The sequence below is a fragment of the Neofelis nebulosa genome, chromosome 4 (genome assembly GCF_028018385.1).
Source record: "Neofelis nebulosa isolate mNeoNeb1 chromosome 4, mNeoNeb1.pri, whole genome shotgun sequence".
Classification (NCBI taxonomy): Eukaryota; Metazoa; Chordata; class Mammalia; order Carnivora; family Felidae; genus Neofelis; species Neofelis nebulosa.
In genome coordinates, this window is record NC_080785.1 from 7,400,642 (window position 1) to 7,424,365 (window position 23,724).

The 23,724-nt window shown below is 45.8% G+C and overlaps 1 protein-coding gene across 3 annotated transcripts; it reads right to left on the bottom strand.

The window, feature by feature from the left end:
- Nucleotides 1-3,895: 3,895 nt before the first annotated feature.
- On the bottom strand, nt 3,896-19,394 carry ZNF212 (zinc finger protein 212). Of its 3 annotated transcripts, none has more exons than XM_058723931.1 (5): nt 19,239-19,394; nt 7,985-8,374; nt 7,726-7,852; nt 6,076-6,165; nt 3,896-5,319 (listed from the first exon to the last, which is right to left on the bottom strand). In XM_058723931.1, the coding sequence occupies exons 1-5, from the start codon at nt 19,260-19,262 to the stop codon at nt 4,463-4,465; spliced, it is 1,488 nt and encodes a 495-aa protein (XP_058579914.1). In that variant the 5' UTR covers nt 19,263-19,394; the 3' UTR covers nt 3,896-4,462. The 3 variants fall into 3 exon arrangements, with proteins under 3 accessions (XP_058579914.1, XP_058579913.1, XP_058579915.1); XM_058723930.1 differs by lacking the exon at nt 19,239-19,394 and adding an exon at nt 18,827-19,232; XM_058723932.1 differs by lacking the exon at nt 19,239-19,394 and adding an exon at nt 18,827-19,093 and having other exon boundaries at nt 7,985-8,369.
- Between the last annotated feature and the right edge of the window lie 4,330 nt (nt 19,395-23,724).

Genomic DNA, 23,724 nt, shown 5'->3' on the forward strand with positions numbered 1-23,724 from the left:
AAAAAAATTCACCTCTCATAAAGCCTTCCCCAACCCCCACAACTAAATGTAATTGTTCTCTGAATTCTTTTTTAAGTAGGCTTCGCACCCAGTGCAGGTCCCAATTCGGGACCTGAACTCACAACCCGGAGATCAAGCCCTGAGCCAAGACCAAGAATTGGATGCTTAACCGACTTAAGAATTCTCTGAATTCTAACAGACCTTCAGCCTCACTTGGGACATATAATTTTACCTTGTATTAGATTCCCTTAACAGCCTGTAAACCCCAAGAGCAAGATCTCTGTCTGATTTAGCCGTCCACATCCTCTGCAGACCTTGCACCCGGAGGCTACTCAGATCCTTGTGAGCGGACACTCTCAGGTGGAATGGAATCTTGCACCAGTCTGGGAAAGGGTTATGCAAACACGCAGCACAAGGAGGAGACAGATTTTGATAGAATATAAACTCGACTAGGGCAAAGATCTGTTTTGTACACTTAAATATCCCAAGTGTTTAAAAGTGCCTCGGGGCGCCTGGGTGGCTCAGTGGGTTGAGCGTCTGACTTCCAGCTGTTCATCGGGCTCTGTGCTGACAGCTCGGAGCCTGGAGCCTGCTTCGGATTCTCTGCCTCCCTCTCTCTCTGCCCCTTGTCCGCTCACATCATCTCTCTCTCTCTGTCTCAAAGATAAACATCAAAAAAAAATAATACATTTTAAAAAATAAATAAAAATAAAAGTGCCTAGATGACAGGTGTGATATATAGATTTGTTGAATAAGAAACACATGAGGGAAGCATTCACACAAGGGGGCTTATAAACTGAGCAGCGAGGGACACCTGGGTGGCTCAGTCAGTTGAGCGGCCGACTTCGGCTCAGGTCATGTTCTCCCGGTTCGTGGTTCCAGCCCCACGTCGGGCTCTGTGCTAACAGCTCAGGGCCTGGAGCCTGCTTTGGATTCTGTCTCTCCCTCTCCCTGGCCCTCCCCTGCTCGCACTGTCTCACTCTTTCTCAAAAATAAACATTAAAAAAAAAAATTTAAACTGAGCAGCGAAAAATAAATAGTATTTGGTTCACAAAGAAGGGAATTCCTGGAAAATGGAAGGCACAGCTTATTCACTAAGTGGCAGGCAGCCCAATGTGGCAGCAGCAAGGATACTTTAGAGAGTGAAAGGGGAAGAAACTCGGAGCAGGTTAGGTTTTGGGCGGTCAAAGTGTAAGTTCTATACTAAAAAGCCGGCTCTTTGTCTTGGAGGAAAGCCCTTCTCCAATTCGTGTGCCAGGACAATGACTCTGGTAGCATAAAGGATGTGGTGAAGGGCAGGAGAGCAGTTAGGCTACCGGACAGTTTAGGTGGGCAACAGTCGGGACCCTAATCTGTAGGAAAGGAAGGAGAGAAGATAGGACAGAGGAGAGTCACTAATGTTCGGCATTTAATTCTTCCTTATTGTCGATTTAAAATTTTCTAACTTGATCATCCTTGTCCTTCCGACAGCTCCATTTGCCGTTTCCCTCCCGGCACCTAGCAGAGCCAGCAAAAGGTTGGTATTTTGTATCACACTCAAGAAGGCACCGCAGACACAGATGCAGACACAGACCCGGAGATCTTGTTAAAACCTGCAGACTCGGCTTCGGTGGGTCTGAGTCTGCATTTCTACAAAGCTCCCCGGCCATGCGGATGCCGCTGGTGCAGAACCCACGCTTCGGGTAACAAGGACTCAGAACCCAGCCTGGACCCGAGGTGCTTGGTTACGGTCAACCAGAAGCACCCATGGTCAAGTGTATGGGCTCTGAGGCAAGATGGCCTGGGTTGCCAGCAACCTCCGCCGGTCACTTCATCTCGCAGAATGCGAGATGTGAAACGGGGTATAATCGTACCCCCCAAGAGGCTGGTGTGAGGGCTGAGTTCACTTTTAAAAGAGTGCCTCCCACATGAGGGCTCAGCCAAGTATCAGCCATTATTACAGTAGTCCAAAGGCCTGATAAATTGTTCTCCTGCCTCTGGGAAAACTTAAACACTGCCAGAGAACCAGAATCCTACCCTGTCCTTTTTTTTCCCCACGATGCCAAAGACTGGTCACATTAAGACACTCAACTGGCAGGTAAGGATATTCAAGGATGGGATTTAGGGGAATCCAGGATGCAAAAAAGCTTGGGGGCAGGAGCCTATAGAAGGAACCTGGAGTAGCTCCAGAGGTTTTCCTACATATAACGAAGCCCGACACCTCAGCTGAACACGGCACCTGCGTTCCCTTCATGTTCAATTTCTACACCAAGCCAGTCCCATACCTTACAGCGACCTGCGTTTATTTTTATCTATTTATTTATTCCTTTTTATCCCCACGTCCCTCTCACCGCTCCCATAGGCAACTGTAATGCCTTTAAGGTGTCACTTTTGGTTTCCAGGTGTTCTTACAAAATGTTTTGTGTACGTGCATTTCATATAAATGGTATTGTCATAGATCCCGTCCAGTTCCTTACATTTTCCCACTCAGCACTGCATGTTTAAGATCAACCACCAATGTGGCCACATGCATATCCAAGCCGACATTCCTGCTACCCAGTACCCCCTGAGATCACACCCTACCTGCCCTCTCTTCCTTCCATCTCCCAACAACCAACACCCAGACTGTGTGCGGCCCTCGATCACAAACAAGGTCCCACGAACATCCTCACACATGCCCTCTTCTCGTCTGTCCTAAACTGAAGTAAAAATGCAGGTCAGGCTGTGACTTTATGCCTCTGTCACTGCTCCAGGTCAGCCACCTCTTCCATATTATTTGTTTGTCTGGAGAGAGAGAGAGAGAGAGAGAGAGAGAGAGAGAGAGAGAGAGACAAAGAGAGCAGGGGAAGGGCAGAGAGAAGAGAGAGGGAGGCAAAATCTCAAGTGAGGCTTGAACTCACAATCCATGAGACCACGACCTGAGATGAAGAGTCGGACGCTTGGCTGAGCCACCCAGGCGCCCCTCCATCTCGGTATTCTTTTTTTTTTTAATTTTTTTTTTTTTTTTTTTTTTTTTTTAACGTTTATTTATTTTTGAGACAGAGAGAGACAGAGCATGAATGGGGAGGGTCAGAGAGAGGGAGACACAGAATTGAAACAGGCTCCGGGCTCTGAGCTGTCAGCACAGGGGCCCGATGCGGGGCTCGAACTCACGGACCGCAAGATCGTGACCTGAGCCGAAGTCGGCGCTCAACCGACTGAGCCACCCAGGCGCCCCTCCATCTCGGTATTCTTGACAAAGGGAGAAAAATATCCAACGTGAGCATTTTTTTTTTTTTTTTTTTTTTTTGCTAGTAGCAAGATTTATTCTAGGCAACTGCAAATCATCAAAGGGGACACTCACATAGGACCCAGAAGCCCACTCCCATCTCCCCAGACAACAGTGAGGCAAGCATTCAACACTCCTGAGAAATAAGCATTTCTGCGCTTTTTCTCCACTGTCTCTGGAACAGTCCATCCCAGAACTAATTTGGAACATGTGTAATCTGCACAATCTCAACAACTGGTGTAGTAAGAACAAACTCCAACACCCACCGGAACGAGTCAGACAACCATAAGGAACGAAGTAGTCTTCTACCCTGGGCGGCTGCAGAACCCAGCGAGGACCAGGTGGGAAGAGGAAGATTACGGTGAGAGACCGGGATTCCCGAGCAGTGAGCTCTTGGCTCCATGAGGGACTCTGTTCTCAGCAGGGGCTTTGGGGGTCTACTCCGACCCCTCTCCTCCTCTGGCTCCTCTGGCTTCAGGTAGCCCCTTGTGAGACTGCCAAGGACCCCCACGACAGGGAGCCCAGCACTCTGCCCCCTGATCTCTGGCCTAACTAAGTGTGGGTGGGCTAGAAGAGCCCCATAAACAAATCCCTCCCAGAGGGTAGGCCCAGTCCCCATGTTAGGAACAACCTCTACAATGCTGGAAATTTAGAAAACAAGGTCAGACTGTATTTTTTTTAAATCAACTAAAATCTAATTCCAAAAAAGTTTCTTCAGAACAGGGTAAGCAGTCATTTAAATTATGTCCTCTACTTGTTATTAACAAAGAGACTACAAAAGAAGAGGAAAGAGAGGGTTATATGCTTCCCAGAACACTTTCGCCCACCTGCTCGCTCCACTGACCTGACCCAACCTCCCGGGAAGACCTGAGATGCTGGGACAGGCCCTAGAAGCAGCCACCGGTCCCTGCAGGGTCAGAGGGCCAACCCCAGCCCACGAGTATCAGCCCGGATGAGAAAACCAGAGACGTGAAGGTGCCCGAGACAGCAAGCTCCACAGCAGGGTAGAGACGGCAGGGAGAGGCGCGGCCCCCGACTCCTCCTCCTCCACAGTTTTCAGCACAGTGTCTGGGCTCGGCCTGGTGCTTGGCCAAGGGAAGGCAAATCAACGCGACTCCCCTCAGGAAGAAGTCAGTCCCTGACTCTGCACAGTGTCTCTTCAGGGGGACCGATGCCAGCCCCTTCGCCCCCCAGACAGACGAGGGGCCGGCACCCTTAAAGCAGGCCGTTGGGCCTTCCCGGCTGCAGGGTCAGCCCGCCCCGCTCCCGCTGGTGGATCTTCTGGTGCTGCAGAAGGTGCTGCTTCTGGACAAAGCTCTTCTCACACTCTGAGCAGCTGTAGGGCCGCTCGCCCGTGTGGATGCGCTGGTGCCGCACCAGATCAGATGGGTGGCTGAAGCTCTTGCCACAGTAACCACAGAGGAGGGAACTCCGGCTTTTCCTCCAAGGGATGTGGCCGGGCAGGGCGACCAGGCTGTTGGGCGAGAACCTCTCCTGGACAGAGTGGCCAGCACTGGGCCCGTCCTGCAGGTGGCAGCGCTGGTGGATTACCAGGCTCACCCTGCAGCTGAAGCTCCGCATGCACACGTCACACTGATGCAGCTTTGCCCTCTTGGACTGGGGCTTAAGTCGTGGCCTGGGTCTAAGGCTCTCCTCTGGCTCCGAGGCCATGCCCGACTCCGAGTGGGTGTGCAGATGCGCGGCTAGCTGCTGCTTATAGCGGAAGCTGACCTCGCACTCGGAGCATTCATAAGGGCCAGAAGCATCCCTTTTCAGCTTTACGCCCTGGCCACACTGCTGTTCCAGCTGTACCTGCCTTCTAGGCTCCTGCTTTGGGGGGCAGCCCAGAGTGCCGCCACTGCCAGAGTCTCTACTGCCCTCGATGGGATCCTCCAGATTAGTGTCTCCAGGGCCTGGATCCAAGAAGACAGAACTACCCTGACCACCCCAGAGTTCAGTATGTTCTGGGCTCAGGAAAGCGTGCTCTTCTGCAATGCCTGAGAATTCTCCAGGAAGATCCGCAGAGCCTTCCTGAGTATACTGTATCTCCTGCTTGATCATAACCCCTTCTGCTGCCAAGAGAAAGAAGATCAACAAAAAAGATCACATTCTAGCACGTTCGGTTTCTTCAGAACTAAACAAACATCCGTGAGTTTCAAAAGGGCTCAAATCAAAGCATCCCAGGATCAAGGGAATTAAGACAATTTGGAGGAGAAGGAGACTGGGTTCTAAGACCTGAAAAACTAAACCTATATTCATGAAGAAAAATCTGAATACTATTTTTCTAGAACAATGTTATAAGTGATAGTTCTCTAAGGTTGTCCACAAATTTGTATTCAATTTCTATGAAAAATGGCAAAATACACTATAAAAACTGTACTAACTCAAGAGTGTTAAAATAATGTGAATGATTAAACCTAAAGCTTCAATATTCACGTATCCAGCCCCAATCTTCCTGCACATTCCCCCCGAATTACCTGGCTTATAAATGCTCTGCCTGCCTCTCACCCAGATCTGACCAACTCCTAAGATCTGACCAACCCTATCTTCAATCTTCAGTGGGTTTTAACTAGAACTATTACGTACACTACTCTTACAGTAGAGCAGGCATGAGGTAGGATATGGTCACGAAACTCAAGACCTTCACAGCAGTAAGGAGTTAAGACTCCTTAGCAGGTGAACTAATGAAAATCATCAAGGAATCTGAAAGAAGTAATACCAGATGAGGTTGCTGACAATGTTTGGCAGTTTGGCAGTTTAGCAGTAGGAAAGCTCATTACAGGCTGCAGGGAGTAGGGAGAGGGATGGAATATTCTGGTTCCACTCACCTGGGTGGACATCACCAGGGCCTTCCTCCTCCAAGTCACCCAGCATCCCTGTACCCAACTCCGCTTCCTCTTCTGGCGGGCCAAGAACCTCTGGGTTGGAATAGGCACAGTGTGAGCCCAGGAGAGAGTAAAAGCTCACTGGGCACTGGTCAGTGGCCAATGAACAAGGTGACCACTGCCAGAGGGTTGATACTAAAAGCTGAAAAGATTAAAGGGCTACCGTTCTTGCCACTTTCCCCTGGCAGTTTGGGACAACTGGAAAATTAGAGATGATTAGAAAGATCTCTTCAGTTTGCTGCTGCCTTCCACGCTCCTTCATGCGTTACCATGGCTCAAGTATTCAGCCTCTGGAGCCCGCTCCCCTTCCCCCAGCACCACCCTGCCCTCACTTGTACAGGGTTTCAAGTGCTGCCTCCTTTCAGGGTATCTAATTTCAACCATGCTGACATACTGCAAGTAAGGCAGGCACCATTATCCCCAGCTAGGACAGCCGAGGAACCTGCCACTAGAACACATAACAGCCGAGGTCAAGCAGTCCCTTCTCTGGCCCATTTGCTACTTCCCTCTCTGCTCCAGTCATGCTGGCTTTTTTTTTTTTTTTTTTTTTAATGTTTATTTTTGAGAGAGAGAGTGCAAGTGGGGGAGGGATAGAGAGGGAGAAAGACAGGATCTGAAGCGGGCCCTGGGAGGAAAGCAGAGAGTCCGATGCGAGGCTAAAACTCACGAACCATGAGATCATGACTCGAGCCGAAGTTGGATACTTACAGACTAAACCACCAAAGGCGCCCCACACACTGGTCTTTCTGACATTCCTCCATGAAACTCAGTTGTTTTTTTTTTTAATGTTTATTTATTTTTGAGAGAGAGAGAGAGAAAGAGCCCTAGTGGGGGAGGGGCAGAGAAAGAGGGAGACACTCATACAACATTCTTTTCCTTTTTTTTTTTTAAATGTTTATTTTTGAGAGAGAGAGCTGGGGGTGGGGGCGGGTAGAGCAGAGAGAGGGAGGAAGACAGAGGATCCAAAGCGAGCTCTGGGCTGACAGCAGAGAGCCGGATGTGGGGTTCCAACTCCCCAGCTGTGAGATCATGACCTGAGGCGAAGTTGGACGCTTAACAGACTGAGCCACCCAGGGGCCCCCATGGACTTCAGTTTTAAAAGATTTTGTTTACCAAAATCTACTTACTAAGTAAAAGCTAGTCTTTTATATATAAAGATATACATCTATTAAGCAGCACTTGTAATTAACACAAAATAGACATGGAGCTCACAGTGATTGGCTGTAAGTCCAGCCAAAGGCCAAGAAAATGTTTTGGTTAGCCTGTGCTGCCTGCCTCATCTTAGGTAACAAAGAATTTCTTGTCAAACAGTTTAAGTATTAAAAACAGCATATATATGACATCTTCTCTACTAGTAAATACTGTCAGGAACGGACTATGTGACCGCAGAGAAGAAATACACAATATGCAACACCAAGACCTTTCTAAAAGTCTTCGAGAACTGAGGACCTGGAGATTCCCATTTCTCGACCCGGCCCAGATCCACAGAGGAGCCAAAGCCGACTAGAATCACAGGTGTGGTCTGAGTCACAAGCTACTTGGCCAGGGATGTAAGACGCTGAAAGAGAATTCCAGGGAGAAACTGCTACTTACTCAGAGAGACCAGGGCCTCGTAGTTGCTCTTCATCACATTTCTGTAAAGCTCCTTCTGCCAGTCCTCCAGATTCTCCCACTCCTGCTCCGAAAAGCACCCTCCATCGTTTTCAAGTGACCTGGGCACCTGAAATCACAAACACTGCGCGGTGAGCGCCTCCAGCCACGGCTACGAAGGAAAAGCCAGCAAGTCAGAATCTTAAAGAATAAAAGGCAGGACTCCCCATGTAGCCTAACTCTTAATCCCCAAGGGGACTACCTTGGGGGCCTCCCCCTTGCTGTCCGGAGGCAGCCTCAGCACCCAGAAGTTTCGGTTTCTCAGCAGGTTCTCCATGTTCTCCAGCCGCCTCTGCAGCAGCCCGTACTCCTGCAGCAGGGTCCCCAGCACGGCCCACTTGCCCTCCAGCTGGTTCCCGAACTCCACGGCCGTCTTCTCGCAGTCCGCCAGCTTCTTCTCGGCGGTGCCCGTCCGCCCCTCCAGGCTCTGTATCCGGGCGGCCTGGGCATCCACCTTCTTCTCCACGGCCTGAAGGGCGGCCACCACGGTCCACAGTGAGATCTCTGTGGTTTGCAAATAGGAGCTTTTCTCTGTCTCTTGTGGGGGCAACATGGAAGGAGTCAAAGGTGTGGAGCGGCGTTTCCTCCTGTGCTGAAGAATCAGACACAGGGTCAGTGTCGTTTCCAAACATCACGTAAAGGAAACAATGGGTCCAGTGGGTCCAAGAGTGTTTAGAGCTACCTAGTTTCTACTTTTGTTTTTTTAAAGCATGCTCTTTTACATTCTGATACTGCAAATGATACATGTACGTTGTAGTGAGGAAATACTGAAAAGTAGAAGGAAAAAAATTATGTAAAATACCACCATCCAGAAGTAAGCTGTTAGAATTTTGGTGTATTTCTGTAAGGTTTTTTTTTTTTTTAATGTTTATTTATTTTTGAGAGAGAGACAGAGAGAGAGAGAGAGAGAGACAGCATGAGCAGGGGAGGGTAGAGAGGAAGACACAGAATCCGAAGCAGGGGGATGAGATCATGACCTGAGCCAAAGTCAGGTCATGCTCAACCGACTGAGCCACCCAGGCGCCCCTGTAAGGTTTTCGTTAATCTTTTATCTATTTTTCCACAAAGTTGAAATTATATTGTACATAATATTTTGTTACCTGTTTTTCACTCTTAGCATATTCTCTAAGACCAACAAAGACACAAATCCTCAGTAGGACCTACAGGACTCAACTCCTTTATCTTTGTGCCCAAGCGGTTAGCACAGTACCACCTCCTAAATCCTTCATATACGTTCACTGACATGATGTGATGAAGTCTAGTGACATTTGCCTTACACTTCTCGTTTTTATGATCTGTCCCCAACAGCAGGAAAATCACTACAGCTGAAGCTCGACATGACTGAAACCAACATCTGGGAAGTCTTCCCACCACTCCCTCTTACCCCCCCGTTGGACCACTGCAAGTTGATCTCAGTCCGAAACCCCAGAGGTTCATGTTCTTTTATATGGCATAGACTTTGTTCAAGGCTTCCTCTCCATCCACTGAGACCAAGACACTGAGAGGAAGTATCTTTGGAAGAACAGCTGGGGCCAGGACTTAGGGTCTGGAGAAACAGGGGCCAAAATGCAACCGACGGGCCCCAAACTCAAAACATACGCTTGGCCGTGACCTACTCCAGTTACTCAACTCAGTTCATTATAGAACATGTGGGTTAAAAGCTGAACTATCGCCCCTAAAAAAGATTTAAATGAAAGTTTAACCTAAAAGATCGATACAAATGAAACAAAACAAAATCCTAGGCTTTTGGACAGACTCATTTCATCACATGTTCTGCTTTTCACTTTCACTCGCTCCTCTCCAGCTTCGTGGAGCCCCCTCTTGCCTTTCTGCCGCCAGCTTTCTGCAGCTTGTTGAGCACTTCAGGCAGACGGGCAGGTGGGTCAGGATCCGAGCAAAGGAGTAATTCCTCTCCTCTTGTACATAACAAAAGGCTGAAAAGAGTGGTTAAATCAAGCTGCTACTTCTGTTTGGGACCATCTATTGAGATGGAAACAACTCAAATGTCTACGGACCAGGTGAATCAATAAACAAACTAGGGTCCATTCTTATGTTACGGGTTGAATTTTGTTTCCTCAAACAGATATGTTGAAGTCCCAACCACCAGTATCTCAGAATGTGATCTTATCTGTGTAACTATTTTTTTTTTAAAGATTTTATTATTTTAAGTAATCTATATACCTAACACGGGGCTCAAACTCAAACAGCGAGATCAAGAGTCTCATGCTCCATCAACCGAGTCATCCAGGTGCCCCGGAATGTGATCTCATCTTGAGATAAGAATATTTACAGAGATAATCAAGTTACATGAGGTCATTGGGTGGGCTCTAATCAAATATGATTTGGCGTCCTTATGAAAGGGGAAATTTGGGCAGAGACAGACGTGCACTTAGGGGAGACGACGTGAAGACACACACAGGGAGAAGACAACCACAAGACGGTGGAGGCACAGGTCAGAGTTCTATTGCCACAAGCCAAGAAAATGCCTGGGGCACCAGAAGCAATGAGAGAAGCCTGGAATATCCGATTCTCCAATTCGGTGGACACCCTGATTTCAGACTTCCAGCCTCCAGAACCGTGAAGACGATACACCTCTGGTGTTTAAGCCCCCCAATTTGCAGTACTTTGTTACAGCAGCCCTAGGTAACTAATATACCATACGAGAGAATACTAATACATTATTACTATATTAATAATTAACGTATTAATCATACATTAGCAATAAAAAGGAACAAACTATTGACATATGTAACAACATGGATGGATCTCAAAATCATTATGCTAAGTGAAAAAGGCCAGACACAAAATGCCACCCACTCTATTCCATTTACATGACATTCAGGAAAGGCAAAACGACAGAGACAGAAAACAGATGAGTGGTAGCCAGGGGCTGGGGCGGGGGTGGGGGGTAAGGGGGTTGGAGGGGAGAAGGAGAGTGAATGCAAAGGAACACTTTCTGGGATGATGGAAATATTCTATATTTTGGTAACATGATGATAGCTACACATTTGTCAAAACTCACTGAACTGTATGCCTGAAGAGCGAATTTTACCAGATGTAAACTGTATCTCAGTAAGCACGACTTAGAACGCCAAGAGAGAAGAAAATGTTAGCTGCCATGAAAGACGCCATAAACAAAGTCTAAAAAAACAGACAGGGAGAGAATATATGTAAACAGGGTATGAACTGGAAGGAAAAGATAACAACCCCAAAATAAAACTGCAAAGTAAGCAATTGTGAGCGCAGAAACGCAAGTGGTCAAGAAGCAGTCAGGAGTGCAAATATAACCAAGTAAAACTGCTTTTCACCCACCAGGCTGACAAACTTGAAAAAGAGGGATAAGGAGCTACATTCAGAGCTGACTAGGATATAAAACTGGCACTTTCATAACACTCCCAGAAGGAATGAAAACTACCACAAACTTCAGGGAAGAATATCTCATAAAAGCCATTAAAAACCCTCTCACCTAGCAATCCCATTTACCAGAATCCATCTTACAAAAATAAATGGCATTATTTACTGACATCCACACAGAGATTACTGGTAACATCCTTTGGAATAGTCAAAGCCTGGAAATAATCCAGATGTCTGTTCGTGGTTAAATAAATTATGGCACAACCAAACAGGACCTTTAAAAATAATGAGTTAGGGGCGCCTGGGTGGCTCAGTCGGTTGAGCTTCCGACTTCGGCTCAGGTCACAATCTCGCGATTGACGGGTTCAAGCCCCAAGTCAGGCTCTGTTGGACAGCTTGGAGCCAGAAGCCTGCTTCAGATTCTGTCTCCCTCTCTCTCTGCCCCTCCCCTACTCATGCTCTGTACCAAAAATAAACATTGAAAAAAAAATTTTTTAAATAATGAGTTAGATCTATGTGTATGGTTCAGTAGAGTTTTCACCATACACTGCTGGTTAAAAATCCAACTTTTAGGGAAAGAGACTTATTTTAATGTTTATTTTTGAAAGAGAGTGCAAGCAGGGGAGCGGCAGAGAGAGGAGGCACAGAGGATCTGAAGTGGGCTCTGAGCTGAGAGTTGAGAGTTCAATGCAGGGCTCAAACCCAGGAACCACAAGATCATGACCTGAACCTGAGTCAGAAGCTCAACCCACTGAGCCACACAGGCTCCCCGGGAAATGTATTTATTATGATCCCACTTTCCTAAAGAAGAGAAGATATACAAGTATATGTTTGTTTCAGCACACAGGGAGGTCTGAAAGGGACTCAATAAACTGTTAACACCACTTACCTTCAAGGAGATGAGTGGGAGGGATTTTAACCTTTCCTTGTCAACTATCGTTTGACTTCGACAATAAACATGTATTTTTTTGTAATTTATTTTTTACAGAACTTCCATATTTAAGAGTATTCCTGATGGCAGTGAAAAATACAGGAAGTACACTTATTGGGGCGCCTGGGTGGCTGTCAGTTAGGCATCTGACTTCGGCTCAGGTCATGATCTTGTGGTTCATGAGTTCCAGCCCCATGTCAAGGCTGTGCTGACAGCTCAGACCCTGGAACCACTTCAGATTCTGTGTCTCCCTCTCTGTCCGTCTCTTCCCCCTCTCGCTCTCTCTCTCTCTCTCTCTCTCTCTCTCTCTCTCTCTCTCTCTCAAAAATACGCATTAAAAACCAACCAACCAACCAACCAACCAACCAACCAACCAACCAGTACTCGTATGTTGCCCATACTTCTGGATATTCCAGGGCAGTCCTGCTTGAGTGTTCTATTATACTGAGATCAAGTCTCATACAATGGGACTGCAGCTATGGTCTGAAACGCGTCACCATTAAGCATAAGACACAGTCCTTGCTAAGGAACCTGCAATCTGCTTGACTGAAGTACAAAATAATGAAATAACATCCTAAAGTGGTATTTGATTAAGGTGGACTAAATAATATTTAAGGTCACTTCCAACTCTGAGATACCATGATTGTTTTTTTTTTTAATTTTTTTTTTCAACGTTTTTTATTTATTTTTGGGACAGAGAGAGACAGAGCATGAACGGGGGAGGGGCAGAGAGAGAGGGAGACACAGAATCGGAAACAGGCTCCAGGCTCTGAGCCATCAGCCCAGAGCCCGACGCGGGGCTCGAATTCACGGACCGCGAGATCGTGACCTGGCTGAAGTCGGACGCTTAACCGACTGCGCCACCCAGGCGCCCCTGAGATACCATGATTTTTAAATACTGAATAGTTTAAATAAACTACTTAATGCATAAGATCTTATACATCTTATGTAGTGGCAACAAATCACGTAACTACCACTCAGTTACAGATATATAGCCTCTGAAGTCCTCGGTATGACTCTCTGAAATACTATCCTGAATTTGATTTTTCACTATTTTCTGTTTCATGTTTTCACCAAATGTTTGTTTCCAAAACAATGTATGCTCTTTAGTTTTACATATTTTAGGACTTGACACAAATAGAATCCTTATTTCACAACTCCTAAGAATATCCTGTTGTTGCAGATGGCTGTAATTAATTCATTTTCACTTCTATATAACAATGTGCCGATACCACGATTTACTTTTCCATCCCATTACTGACGTGTCCTCCACCTCTGTCATCACAAACAGTGCTGCAATGAACCAGACCGTGCATGGCTCCTAACAGACACAGCCCAGCTTCCTGAGGGTATAGTCCTAGAAAGGGAATTGTCGGCTAATAGGGTAAACATCTTGAACTTCAGTAAATATGCCAAATGTTTTCTAAAGTGGTTGTATCAATTGCACTCCTATCAATAGTATGTGCATATTCTAGATGTTCCCCAATTATGTGTTACTGTCAGACTAGTATTTTGTCCTAATAGGTCTGAATTGACATGTCCTCATGGTTTCCATCTCCATTTTCCTTGATTACTAAGGGTGAGCATATTTTAACTGTTTATTGGCCATTCAAATTTCTTCAGTGAACTACTTGCTCAGTCTTTTATCCATTTATCTTTTGGGTTATCTGACTTCCTTACCATCTCAGAATTTCTCTGAAAATTCTGGAAACTAATCTTTATCCATGCTATATGTGTTGCAAAGATTGTCTCCTTATTTGTGCATTTAAAAAGTTTCCTTATGGGGCGCCTGGGTGGCGCAGTCGGTTAAGCGTCCGACTTCAGCCAGGTCACGATCTCGCGGTCCGTGAGTTCGAGCCCCGCGTCAGGCTCTGGGCTGATGGCTCGGAGCCTGGAGCCTGTTTCCGATTCTGTGTCTCCCTCTCTCTCTGCCCCTCCCCCGTTCATGCTCTGTCTCTCTCTGTCCCAAAAATAAATTAAAAACGTTGAAAAAAAAATTAAAAAAATAAATAAATAAATAAAAAATAAAAAGTTTCCTTTACTGGAGCGCCTGGGTGGCCCAGTTGGTTAAGCGTCCAACTTTGGCTGTAGTCAGGTCATGATCTCATGGTTCATGAGTTTGAGCCCCACATCAGGCTCACTGCTGTCAGCACAGACCCTGCTTCGAATCCTCTGTCCTCATCTCTCTGCCCCTCTCTTGCTTGCGCTCTCTCAAAAATAATATTAAAAAAAAAATACTGTATTGCAAAAAACAATGCTAACCATCACCTGAACTTTTAGCAAGTCATAATTACCAGTCACAGAACTTCACAACAAACATAATAATAATGAAAAACTTCAAAATATTGTGAGAATTACCAAATTGTGACCCAGAGACACGAAGTCAGGAAATGGTATTGGAAAAATGGCACTGGGAGACTTGACACAGGGTTGCCACAAACCTTCAATTTGTAAAAAAAAACAAAGTATCTGCAAAGTGCAACAAAACAAAGCTCAATCAATTGAGGTATGCCTGTATGTTGATATTATATATTGACAGATATATGGCTAAAAAAATCTCTATCTGTGCTGTCCGACAGCCACTAGAGGCACATAGCTATCTAAATCTAAATTAACAGAAACTCAATTAAAAATTCAGTTCCTCAGCCATACTAGTTACATTTCAAGTGCTTAATAGCCATATATATATGTATGACTATAGGAACAGTGACTATATTTAACAGTGCAAAACAGAGTATTTCCATAATCTCAGAAAGTTCTATTTGATGTGCCACACCTTACTAATTTTTTCTCTGCTTGATAAAAATTATTTTGTTAGTCTTCTACTATGCTAGTGAATTTTCCTTGTAGTTCTGTCAGCTTTTGTTTTATATATTTTGAGGCTATGTAATTAGATACAAAATATTAGAGGGGCGCCTGGGTGGCGCAGTCGGTTAAGCGTCCGACTTCAGCCAGGTCATGATCTCGCGGTCCGTGAGTTCGAGCCCCGCGTCAGGCTCTGGGCTGATGGCTCGGAGCCTGGAGCCTGTTTCCGATTCTGTGTCTCCCTCTCTCTGCCCCTCCCCCGTTCATGCTCTCTCTCTGTCTCAAAAATAAATAAACTCAAAATATTAGAAATGTCATATCAAGCTGGTAAATTGAGTCTTAACCATTATAAAAGTAGTAGTACCTCTCTAGCTCTAGGAATATTAATATAGTTGAGCTAATTTTCTTTTGATTAATATTAGCTTGGTATGTTTTTTTTTTTTTTTTTTTTTTTTTTAATGTTTATTTACTCTTGAGAGAGAGAGAGACAGAGCATGAGTGAGGTAGGGGCAGAGGGAGAGGGAGACACAGAATCTGAAGCAGGCTCCAGGCTCTGAGCTGAAGATCCGTGAGATCATGACCCGAGCCAAAGTCAGATGCTTAACTGACTAAGCCACCCAGGCATCCCTCAAATTCTTTTATGTTCAACCATTCCTGTAATTTTATCTTTTAGTTGTATCTCTTATAAACTATATAATGGGATTTTTTTTCTCATCCTGACAAATATTGCCTTTTAACTAGAACATTTTGTCCATTTACATTTCTTGTAACTATTGATCTATTTTTGTTGATTTTTACCTTGTACTGTTTCTCTTCTCTTTTCATTGTCTTTGTTTTCTTGTAGATGATTTTTTTTTTCCTTATCCTATTATTCTCCCTTCTAACTTGCAGGTTTTACAGGCAAGTTCTAGTCTTTTAGCAAGTATCTTAGATATTACAGGAAGCATACTTATAAAGGCTTTTGAATAACTGAATTCTGATCTCTTTCTAAGTTTACATCAATGCTTCCATGTATTTTAATTTGCCTTTGTTTTTAACCTCACAAAAGATTGTTTTATTTAGTCAATATTTGTTTAGATTTACCCATTTACATGGATCATCATACTTTCTTACATTTTCAGACTTTCCATTTGGGAAGATTTTCCTTTTACCTGAAGTATACCCTTTATAATTTCCTTTACTGAGAATGTATTGGTAGTAACATGGCAGTTTTGTCTGAAAATACTTTTTTAATTTTGAGAGAGAGAGAGAGAGAGAGAGAGAGAGAGAGAGAGAGAGAGAGAGAGATTGAATTCCAAGCAGGCTCCATGCTCAGTGTGAAGTCCAATGCATGGCTCAATCCCACCTTGAGATCATGACCTGAGGCAAAATCAAGAGTTGGACGCTCAACTGACTGAGCCACCCAGGCGCCCCCAACTGAAAATATTTTTTTTACCCTTGTCTTTAAAAGATCTTTTACGGAGTATAAAAATCTGGGATCACAGCTATTTTCTTCCAGTTTACTAACATCATTCTAGTTTGTCTGGCTTCCACTGTTGCTGTTGAGAAGCTGGACCCCATTAATCTAGTGACACTTCATTTGAAGGTAATCTCTTTTCTCTAGCTGCTTTTAAGAATTCTGTCTAGTATTCTCTACTTTCACTATTATGTGTCTAGGTAGAGATTTTTTTCTGTTTATCCTGATTGGGATCCACTGGGTTTCTAACGTATTTATTAATGTTTGCATTGGTCCTAAATAGCCTCAGTCATTAGCTATTTATCAAATATAGCTTCCAGTGCAGAGTGTTAAGTGTGCATGTGCCTTCCTTCTGGAATTTCAGTTTTTGTGTTTTTTTTTTTAACGTACTGAGAGAGAAAGCGCAAAAGATATAAAATATGTGCAAGAGAGCGGAGGGGGGGGGCAGAGAGAGGGGAGGGACACGGAATCCTAAGCTGGCTCTGAGCTGATGGCAGAGAGCCTGATGTGGGGCTAGAACTCACAAACCCTGAGATCATGACCTGAACTGAAGTCAGACGCTTAACTGACTAAGCCACCCAAGCACCCCTTAATATGTTTTTCTTATGTAATTTCAATATCCATAATCTTTGAAGGTCTACTTTTGTCCATTATTTTTACTGCCTTTTCCTTGTAGTTTCATTGCTTGTTCGGTAGCAGGTTGTTTTTTTTTTTTTTTTTTTAACTCAATTTTCCTATAATTTTATATAGGGGAATTATTTGAAGTCTGAGTCAAATGCAGATTCCTCCAGAGAAGATCTGTGTTTATTTCTGATGCACAGCAGTACTTTAAACTACATTCTTGCGAGGTGGGGTGGGGTGGAATGCCTGGTTGGCTCGGTCAGTAGAGCATGCAACTCCTGATCTCAGGGTAGTTGAGTTCAAGCCCCACATTGGGCACGGAGTCTACTCAAAATAATAACTAAGTGAATATAAACTACGTTCTTGGCTTGAGGTTTCTTAGACCATCCAGGTAGCATGAATTCAGGCAATAAACCCATATCAGAGTCACCATAAATTCTCAAGGGACACCTTGCCTCTATCTCCCAGCACCAAGGTTTCACACAATTTTCTGTGTAATACTGGGAGTTAAGAGCTTACGTTCAGTTCATGCTGAATGCTGCCCTTTGAAGTCTCCACTTTAAGGATTTGGGGCAGGAAGCTTCTTAGACACACACACACACCCGCCCCTTAAGTTTGGTCTCCTGGTTTTCAGGTCCTTTGGGACCATAAACACCAAAGATGAATGTTTAGCAAACGCCCTCCAAGCTGGCCTCAGAACTCATCTTTGGGCTCCAAGTATTCTTTATTAACTTACATTTCAGATATATTTAAGTGGTGTTCCCCCCCCACCCCCACCCCCCATTGTTTCTAGCTGTCTTCATCAGGGTGCCTACTTGGTCAGTGTCAAAGGAAAGGTACGGAATCCTCATCTGAAGCGGTAATATCTGAGAACAGAAATAAGCTGCGAAACGATTTAAATACATTCTACAATGACAGATCTTTAAGTCATTTAAAGGGCGGTATGGGATTTTGGTGGATCTTTGAAGGCTCTTTTGACAAGGTCTGTTGGTGACACGCACGGAACGGTGCACTGACACTGACGAGTCAGAAAGGAGTACTCTGGAGGTTCGTAACTTGTCGTCCTGCCCTACCTTAGTACCAATTTGGTCTTGAGGAAAAGCCAAGTCTTGGACTACAACAGCTGAGATGAAAAGGGTCACAGGAGGCAAATATTATAAACATTTGTGTCTCTGCAATTCCACTGTAACTTCTTGAAAGCAAACACTGCCTTCTCCGAGTCTTCCAGTCCTTTCCCTCTTCCAATCCTTTCCCTCCTGTTCTTACCCACCTTCTACAAGAATCAAAAAGGAGCAAGTTTAACCTGCTCATGGTAAACTTTTCACCACAGGCTCTCCTTAGCTCCCAATTCTCACAAAGATCTCACATCATTCCGAAAGTGTTTCCAGACCCAGAAATGCTTCGTCAAAAACTAATTTAATTCCCTCTGTCCTTTCCAGAGCAAACCTCCTTGTGTTACCAAATTAACCGCTAGTAAGAAAATGTCAGAGCTAGAAGGATCCTCTGAGATCATCTAGTAAATCAGTCCTAAACTCTCCATCTCTAGCCAAAGAAAGGGAGGCCCAGGGTGTAAACACAGTTGCCTAAAATCAGTCAAATGGGTATTTGAGAGCTGAGTTCCCCAGTTTCCTGACTCCGTAACCGGGATTTTCTTCACCCTCAAGCTCCGTGTCTTGACATCCCCTGAATGGGGACGAATGGGGACCGGGGAAAGGGAGAGAGATCCGAGAGCTTCACAGGCAAAAGCAGCAACTACACTGTGGGGTAATACCTGTCCCCAAAGGGAGGAAGCCCGGCCTGATTTCACCCTGTGGCTGCGACCCAAGTACAGAAGTCTGCAGCAGGAGAGAGTGACAGAAAGAACGAGCAAAACACACCAAGCTGAGAACATGCGGCGAGGCCGTGACTCCTGGGGTCCCGGGGCACCACGCGCGCTCGCTGGCAGAGATGGCGACCCGGGGTTTCCAAAGCGCGCCACCTCTCCAGCCTGGAAGCGCATGACGGAAAAGTGTGGGGACGGTCGCAAATCCAAGAACACGAAACAAGCCTCGGAGAAGTTTCTCGGCGACGGTGCGTGGCGCTGGGGCTCCGGCCCGACGCGGAAGGAGCCGGAGAGGGGGAGGGCAGAGCTCGGGGGTCGCCGCGGGAGGAGGTCGGCGTTCGCCAGCAGCAGCCCGGGAGCCCCCCGGACCCCCAGCCCCACCGGAGTCCGGACCTCGAAGCCCCGCCCCGGCCAGGAGCTCCGCCATCCCGAACGCGCCCGCCAGTCGGTGCCAGGAGGACCCTTACCCGAGTAGGCTCCGACTCCGCCATGGCTGCCAGTCGCCCCTCAACACCCGGGCCCCGCCTGATAACCCTCGGGCTGCGTGCCGGTCCCCTGAGCGCTCCCTGCCCCTCCTCGAAGCCGCCACCAGTGCCGTGTTGATACAAGGTGCATTGTGGGAGTTCGGCCCTCCGGCGCCAAGAGCTGCTCTCGCCGCTCGTCCTCATCGCGCGGGGTTTCTAGGGCGCCTCCGTGCGGCCGGAGGGTGAACAGCAGCTCGGCCCTTGGGCCCAGACTGTGCGACCTTAGAAGGGCTCTGTCCCTCCAAGTCAAGGGTAGGTTCAGAATTTAAGGCGAACGCGGGCCTCTTCTACGTGCCGAGCGCTGGGCTTTGAGGGATATAAAAATGTATACAAGTCAGACTTTGCTCTGAGGGAAGAGTATGTAATTTCGTCGGGGAAAAGAGATACGGTCCCAAATGGCAAGTGGTTTTATTCCATTAGTTCATCTGTCATTTGATTTTCTAGAAATTAGAAATACACTTTCCACATCAACAGTGTGGGGTCAAGGTGCTCAGACCAACTCACTGTATCCTATTAACTATGGTAATCACATGCCATGGAAAATCCAAGATGGCCCTGATTTCAAGTGTTTAATCCAGTCCACATGTTACTGTTAGTTGAGGTCTTTGGAATTTTGATTTGGAAAGCACGGCTGCGTTTCCATTTGATCACCCAATACAAAACACTAGTGCAACCATACTTGCCTAATTTGTACCACATTGTCTCTATAGAGACAGGCAATGGACTTCCACTTTGAATTACAGGCCTGAGGCTCTTCCCCAGAAAACTAAACTCTTAAGATCAACAGAAAATTATGTTCGCACGTAACTGACTCCTTCTTAGCATGCAGGGCTCAGTTCAGACGTTACCTCCTTAGAGAGACATTCTCGGTCCACCCTGCCCATAGCCCATCCCAACACACAATCTTGATACTCTGATCAAATTTTTTCACAGCATGATCACTACCTGAAGTAACTTCATCTTGTCATTGCTTTACATGGTAATCACGTCTCTCACTAAAATGTCCCTCCACAGTACATGCCATTTCTTGCACACCAATGTGCTCATAAAGATCTCTGGGTTACTGAATGGTGAATCAGAGAATAGAAATAGATAAACTCACCTCCAAGACAAGGTAGGATATCCATGCTAACCAGATCAACAGGGTGGTCAAGCCGAGGAAACTAGTCAGCCGTTGACATACGTCTAGGGTCTGACCTCCTTTCTCAGACCAACAAAAACTTAGACCCAGAAAAAAAATGGATCATGGTTGTGGAGACAGACATGTCAGGACATAGGATACTGGGGTCACCAAGCGGTTCAGTTCTAGAACTCTCTATTTTGCTGCTGTGTTCACCGGGCAGTCTGATGAGACAGGTTCCCATGTAGCCACTGGGCAACCACATGCAGGGAAGGCTGACACAAATTAGTATCTTTCCACTGGGAATACAAACACCATACCTGAGGGTTGTTCACAGCATTAAAAGGAATAACGTGTGTAAGTAAAGTGTTGATATAGCTGAATGCCTGGTCTATAGCAAGCATTCAGTAACAGGTGATTTCTCACCTGTTTGGTACATTTGTGCTTTGGCGGGGTCCAAGCTTAGAGCTGCAATGAATTCACCAAGGTTAATGGTACCTTCTCTGGTCTCCTAGAAGCTTCCTATTTGTCCTTTCCCAATGACACTCACATCTTGACACAGGCCTTTAAATAAACGTTTAAATAAGGCTCATAATTGTTCTCATTGGTGGCAGTGGTACCAAAGGAATCAAGAAAATATACTTAGTATATTCACCTCTCTTAGTATACTCGTCTCTACGTCTGTAAAATATGAATGTAATATGCAGAGCTGAAGGTGACCTTAGACATTATCTCACCCACCCCCTCATTTCTAGTGACAGAAAAAAAGTATCCTTTGAATCACCTATAATTCAAATTAAGTTTGAGATAATGTTTCAGAAATGTCTTGTCCTTTAAATTTTCTATCATGCATATGATTTATAGCCTACATATTAACATATATATGTGCGTATATGCCCAAACATTTTTTTTTACTCAAGAAAGGTTATAGACCGTGGCTTTACTCCACTTAGTTGAGACCCTTTCTATTCTGCTCCCCTTCCTATCCTGCAAGTCTCTAGATGGCAGAGACAATGTCTTGTGTGCCCCTTCTCGCTCATAAACACCCTCCTGGGGAGCATGCTAGGCTTCCAGGTCAGGGAGAATTCTAGAATGAATACATCTTGGTTCAAACTGCATGCCACCCTCTGGCCCCCATATATGTGTGTACGGACACAGTGGACAGTTAACGCACACACATGTGCACGCACGCACACACACACACACACACACACAGTGTGTCCACATGTAGTGGACATCTGTTAACTTTGTCAGTCTGGCACTTTTCCCTTCTTCTTCTGGGCATAGATGCACCTTCTTCTCTTTGGGGACGGCTCCTCCCTAGGCTCCAGCCATGTGTACTTGAAAATGGTAGTGCCATCCTGTTGCATGACAATTCCAGGCTGCTGACAGTGATTGCTGAAGCACCTGACTAAAGTCCAATCATAGCACCCTAGCCTCCTGGCCACAGTGATTGAGCCAAGGGTGGCCATATGACCTAAGCTGGAGCAGTCAGAGTTCTTCCCTGGGGTCTTTCTAACTGGAGCTGAGAGGACAGGTTATTTTCCTCTCTGGTGAAGTTATAAATATATGAGTCAGGAACAGTCTTGTCCCCCATTTTGGGGGGTAAGTGGTTTGAAAGAATGATCCCAACACATAGAAAAGATTAGAGACGAGAGATACATTTTTGTCTATGTCCAGGATTCGTTGTTCAACTGTACCTTTGAGTGTGTGAATGATTCCAGCTTCCTTCCAGAAATGTCCCCTTTCTCCATAGTCGACTAGTCTGCCTCAGGCAGAGGAACTGAATGACTGGGTGACAAGGAGTTGTGTTTTGTCTGGTTTTTTTTTTTTTTTAAAGCATATCCTTTTACCCATTTTTTTTTTCAACGTTTTTTATTTATTTTTGGGACAGAGAGAGACAGAGCATGAACGGGGGAGGGGCAGAGAGAGAGGGAGACACAGAATCGGAAACAGGCTCCAGGCTCCGAGCCATCAGCCCAGAGCCTGACGCGGGGCTCGAACTCACGGACCGCGAGATCGTGACCTGGCTGAAGTCGGACGCTTAACCGACTGCGCCACCCAGGCGCCCCTCCTTTTACCCATTTTGAATTTATTAATGTAAAATCTATTCAAAACCCCATAAATGGATTAAAACCTGGTGCCGAATCCCTCTTAGGGAGCAAATAGCATTTTGTTTTGCGAAAGAGTTTTACTGGTCATTTTAATTGTGGGAAAATAGGCCTCAGGGAATGGCTTGGAAGGCAGAAGGTAAGGAAAGATAGAACTAAATTGCTATCTCTTGGGGCGCCTAAGAGGCTCAGTCGGTTGGGCCACCGACTCTTGATTTCGGCTCAGGTCATGATCTCACGGTTCATGGGATTGAGGTCCGAGTGGGGCTCTGTGCTGATGGTGTAGAGCCTACTTGGGATTCTCTCTCTCCTCTGTCTCTGTCCCTCCCCCACTCGCTCAAACGCTCTCTCAAAATAAGTAAACATTAAAAAACCAAAAAACTAAATTGCTCTCAAAGGGGGGAGGGGGTGTGGTGCCCAGGTGGCTCTGTCGGCTAAGCATCTGACTCTTGATTTTGGCTCAGGTCATGATCGAGCCCCGTGTCGGGCTCCACGCTGTCAACAGGGAGCCTGCTTAGGATTCTTTCTCTCTCTCTCTCTCTCAAAATAAATACATAAAATTAAAAAAAAAAAAAAAACCTAAATTGCTCTCTTTAATCAATTAGGATTTGGGGAATTCCTTGGATACTCCGGGAGGGGGTGAGGGGCCTCAGAAAGGAGGAGGAGAGCTACTTTTCCGAGAGGCAGGTGACACAAGACCAAGAGTGGGAGATATTGAATTCCGAGAAATTGCTGATGGTGAAAATTGTTCAAGGTCTTTTAAGAACAGACATAGTGGATATTTTAGGTCTAAATTTTGGGCCATATGCTGTGCTAGGCTGAGATGAGACCCTCTCTGTAACCACCAAAGTATAAGTCTACTAAACATAAGATCTTATCTGGGGAAGGAGCTGCCTGGGCTAATGCAGAAGTGAGAGGAGACAGCAGCATGAAGGCAGACATACTTGAACTTGAGAATCCAGGAAGCATGGGCTAATGAAGAAAAAGGAAATTTTCCTCAGTCCCACATCCTTGAGATGTGGGGCAGGGGCTGCTGGTTTTGACATTATTGTAGGATGGGGACTTAAGCCATTTTATAGTTAGAGGATATTGACCCCCTAGGGATGGAAGTTGGGGGGACGCTCGGGTAACCAACACTGGCTCTCGCTTCCAAGAATGGATATGGGAGCTCCCTTGAATCTTGAATGGGATACTAATC

Coding starts and splice junctions, on each gene's coding strand:
- ZNF212 (XM_058723930.1), bottom strand. CDS start 19,198: ATGGCGGAGCTCCTGGCCGGGGCGGGGCTTCGAGGTCCGGACTCCGGT. Junction 7,853..7,984: donor GCAAGGGGGAGGCCCCCAAG/GTAGTCCCCTTG, acceptor TTGTGATTTCAG/GTGCCCAGGTCACTTGAAAA. Junction 6,166..7,725: donor CGAGGCCCTGGTCTCTCTGA/GTAAGTAGCAGT, acceptor ATTCCAACCCAG/AGGTTCTTGGCCCGCCAGAA.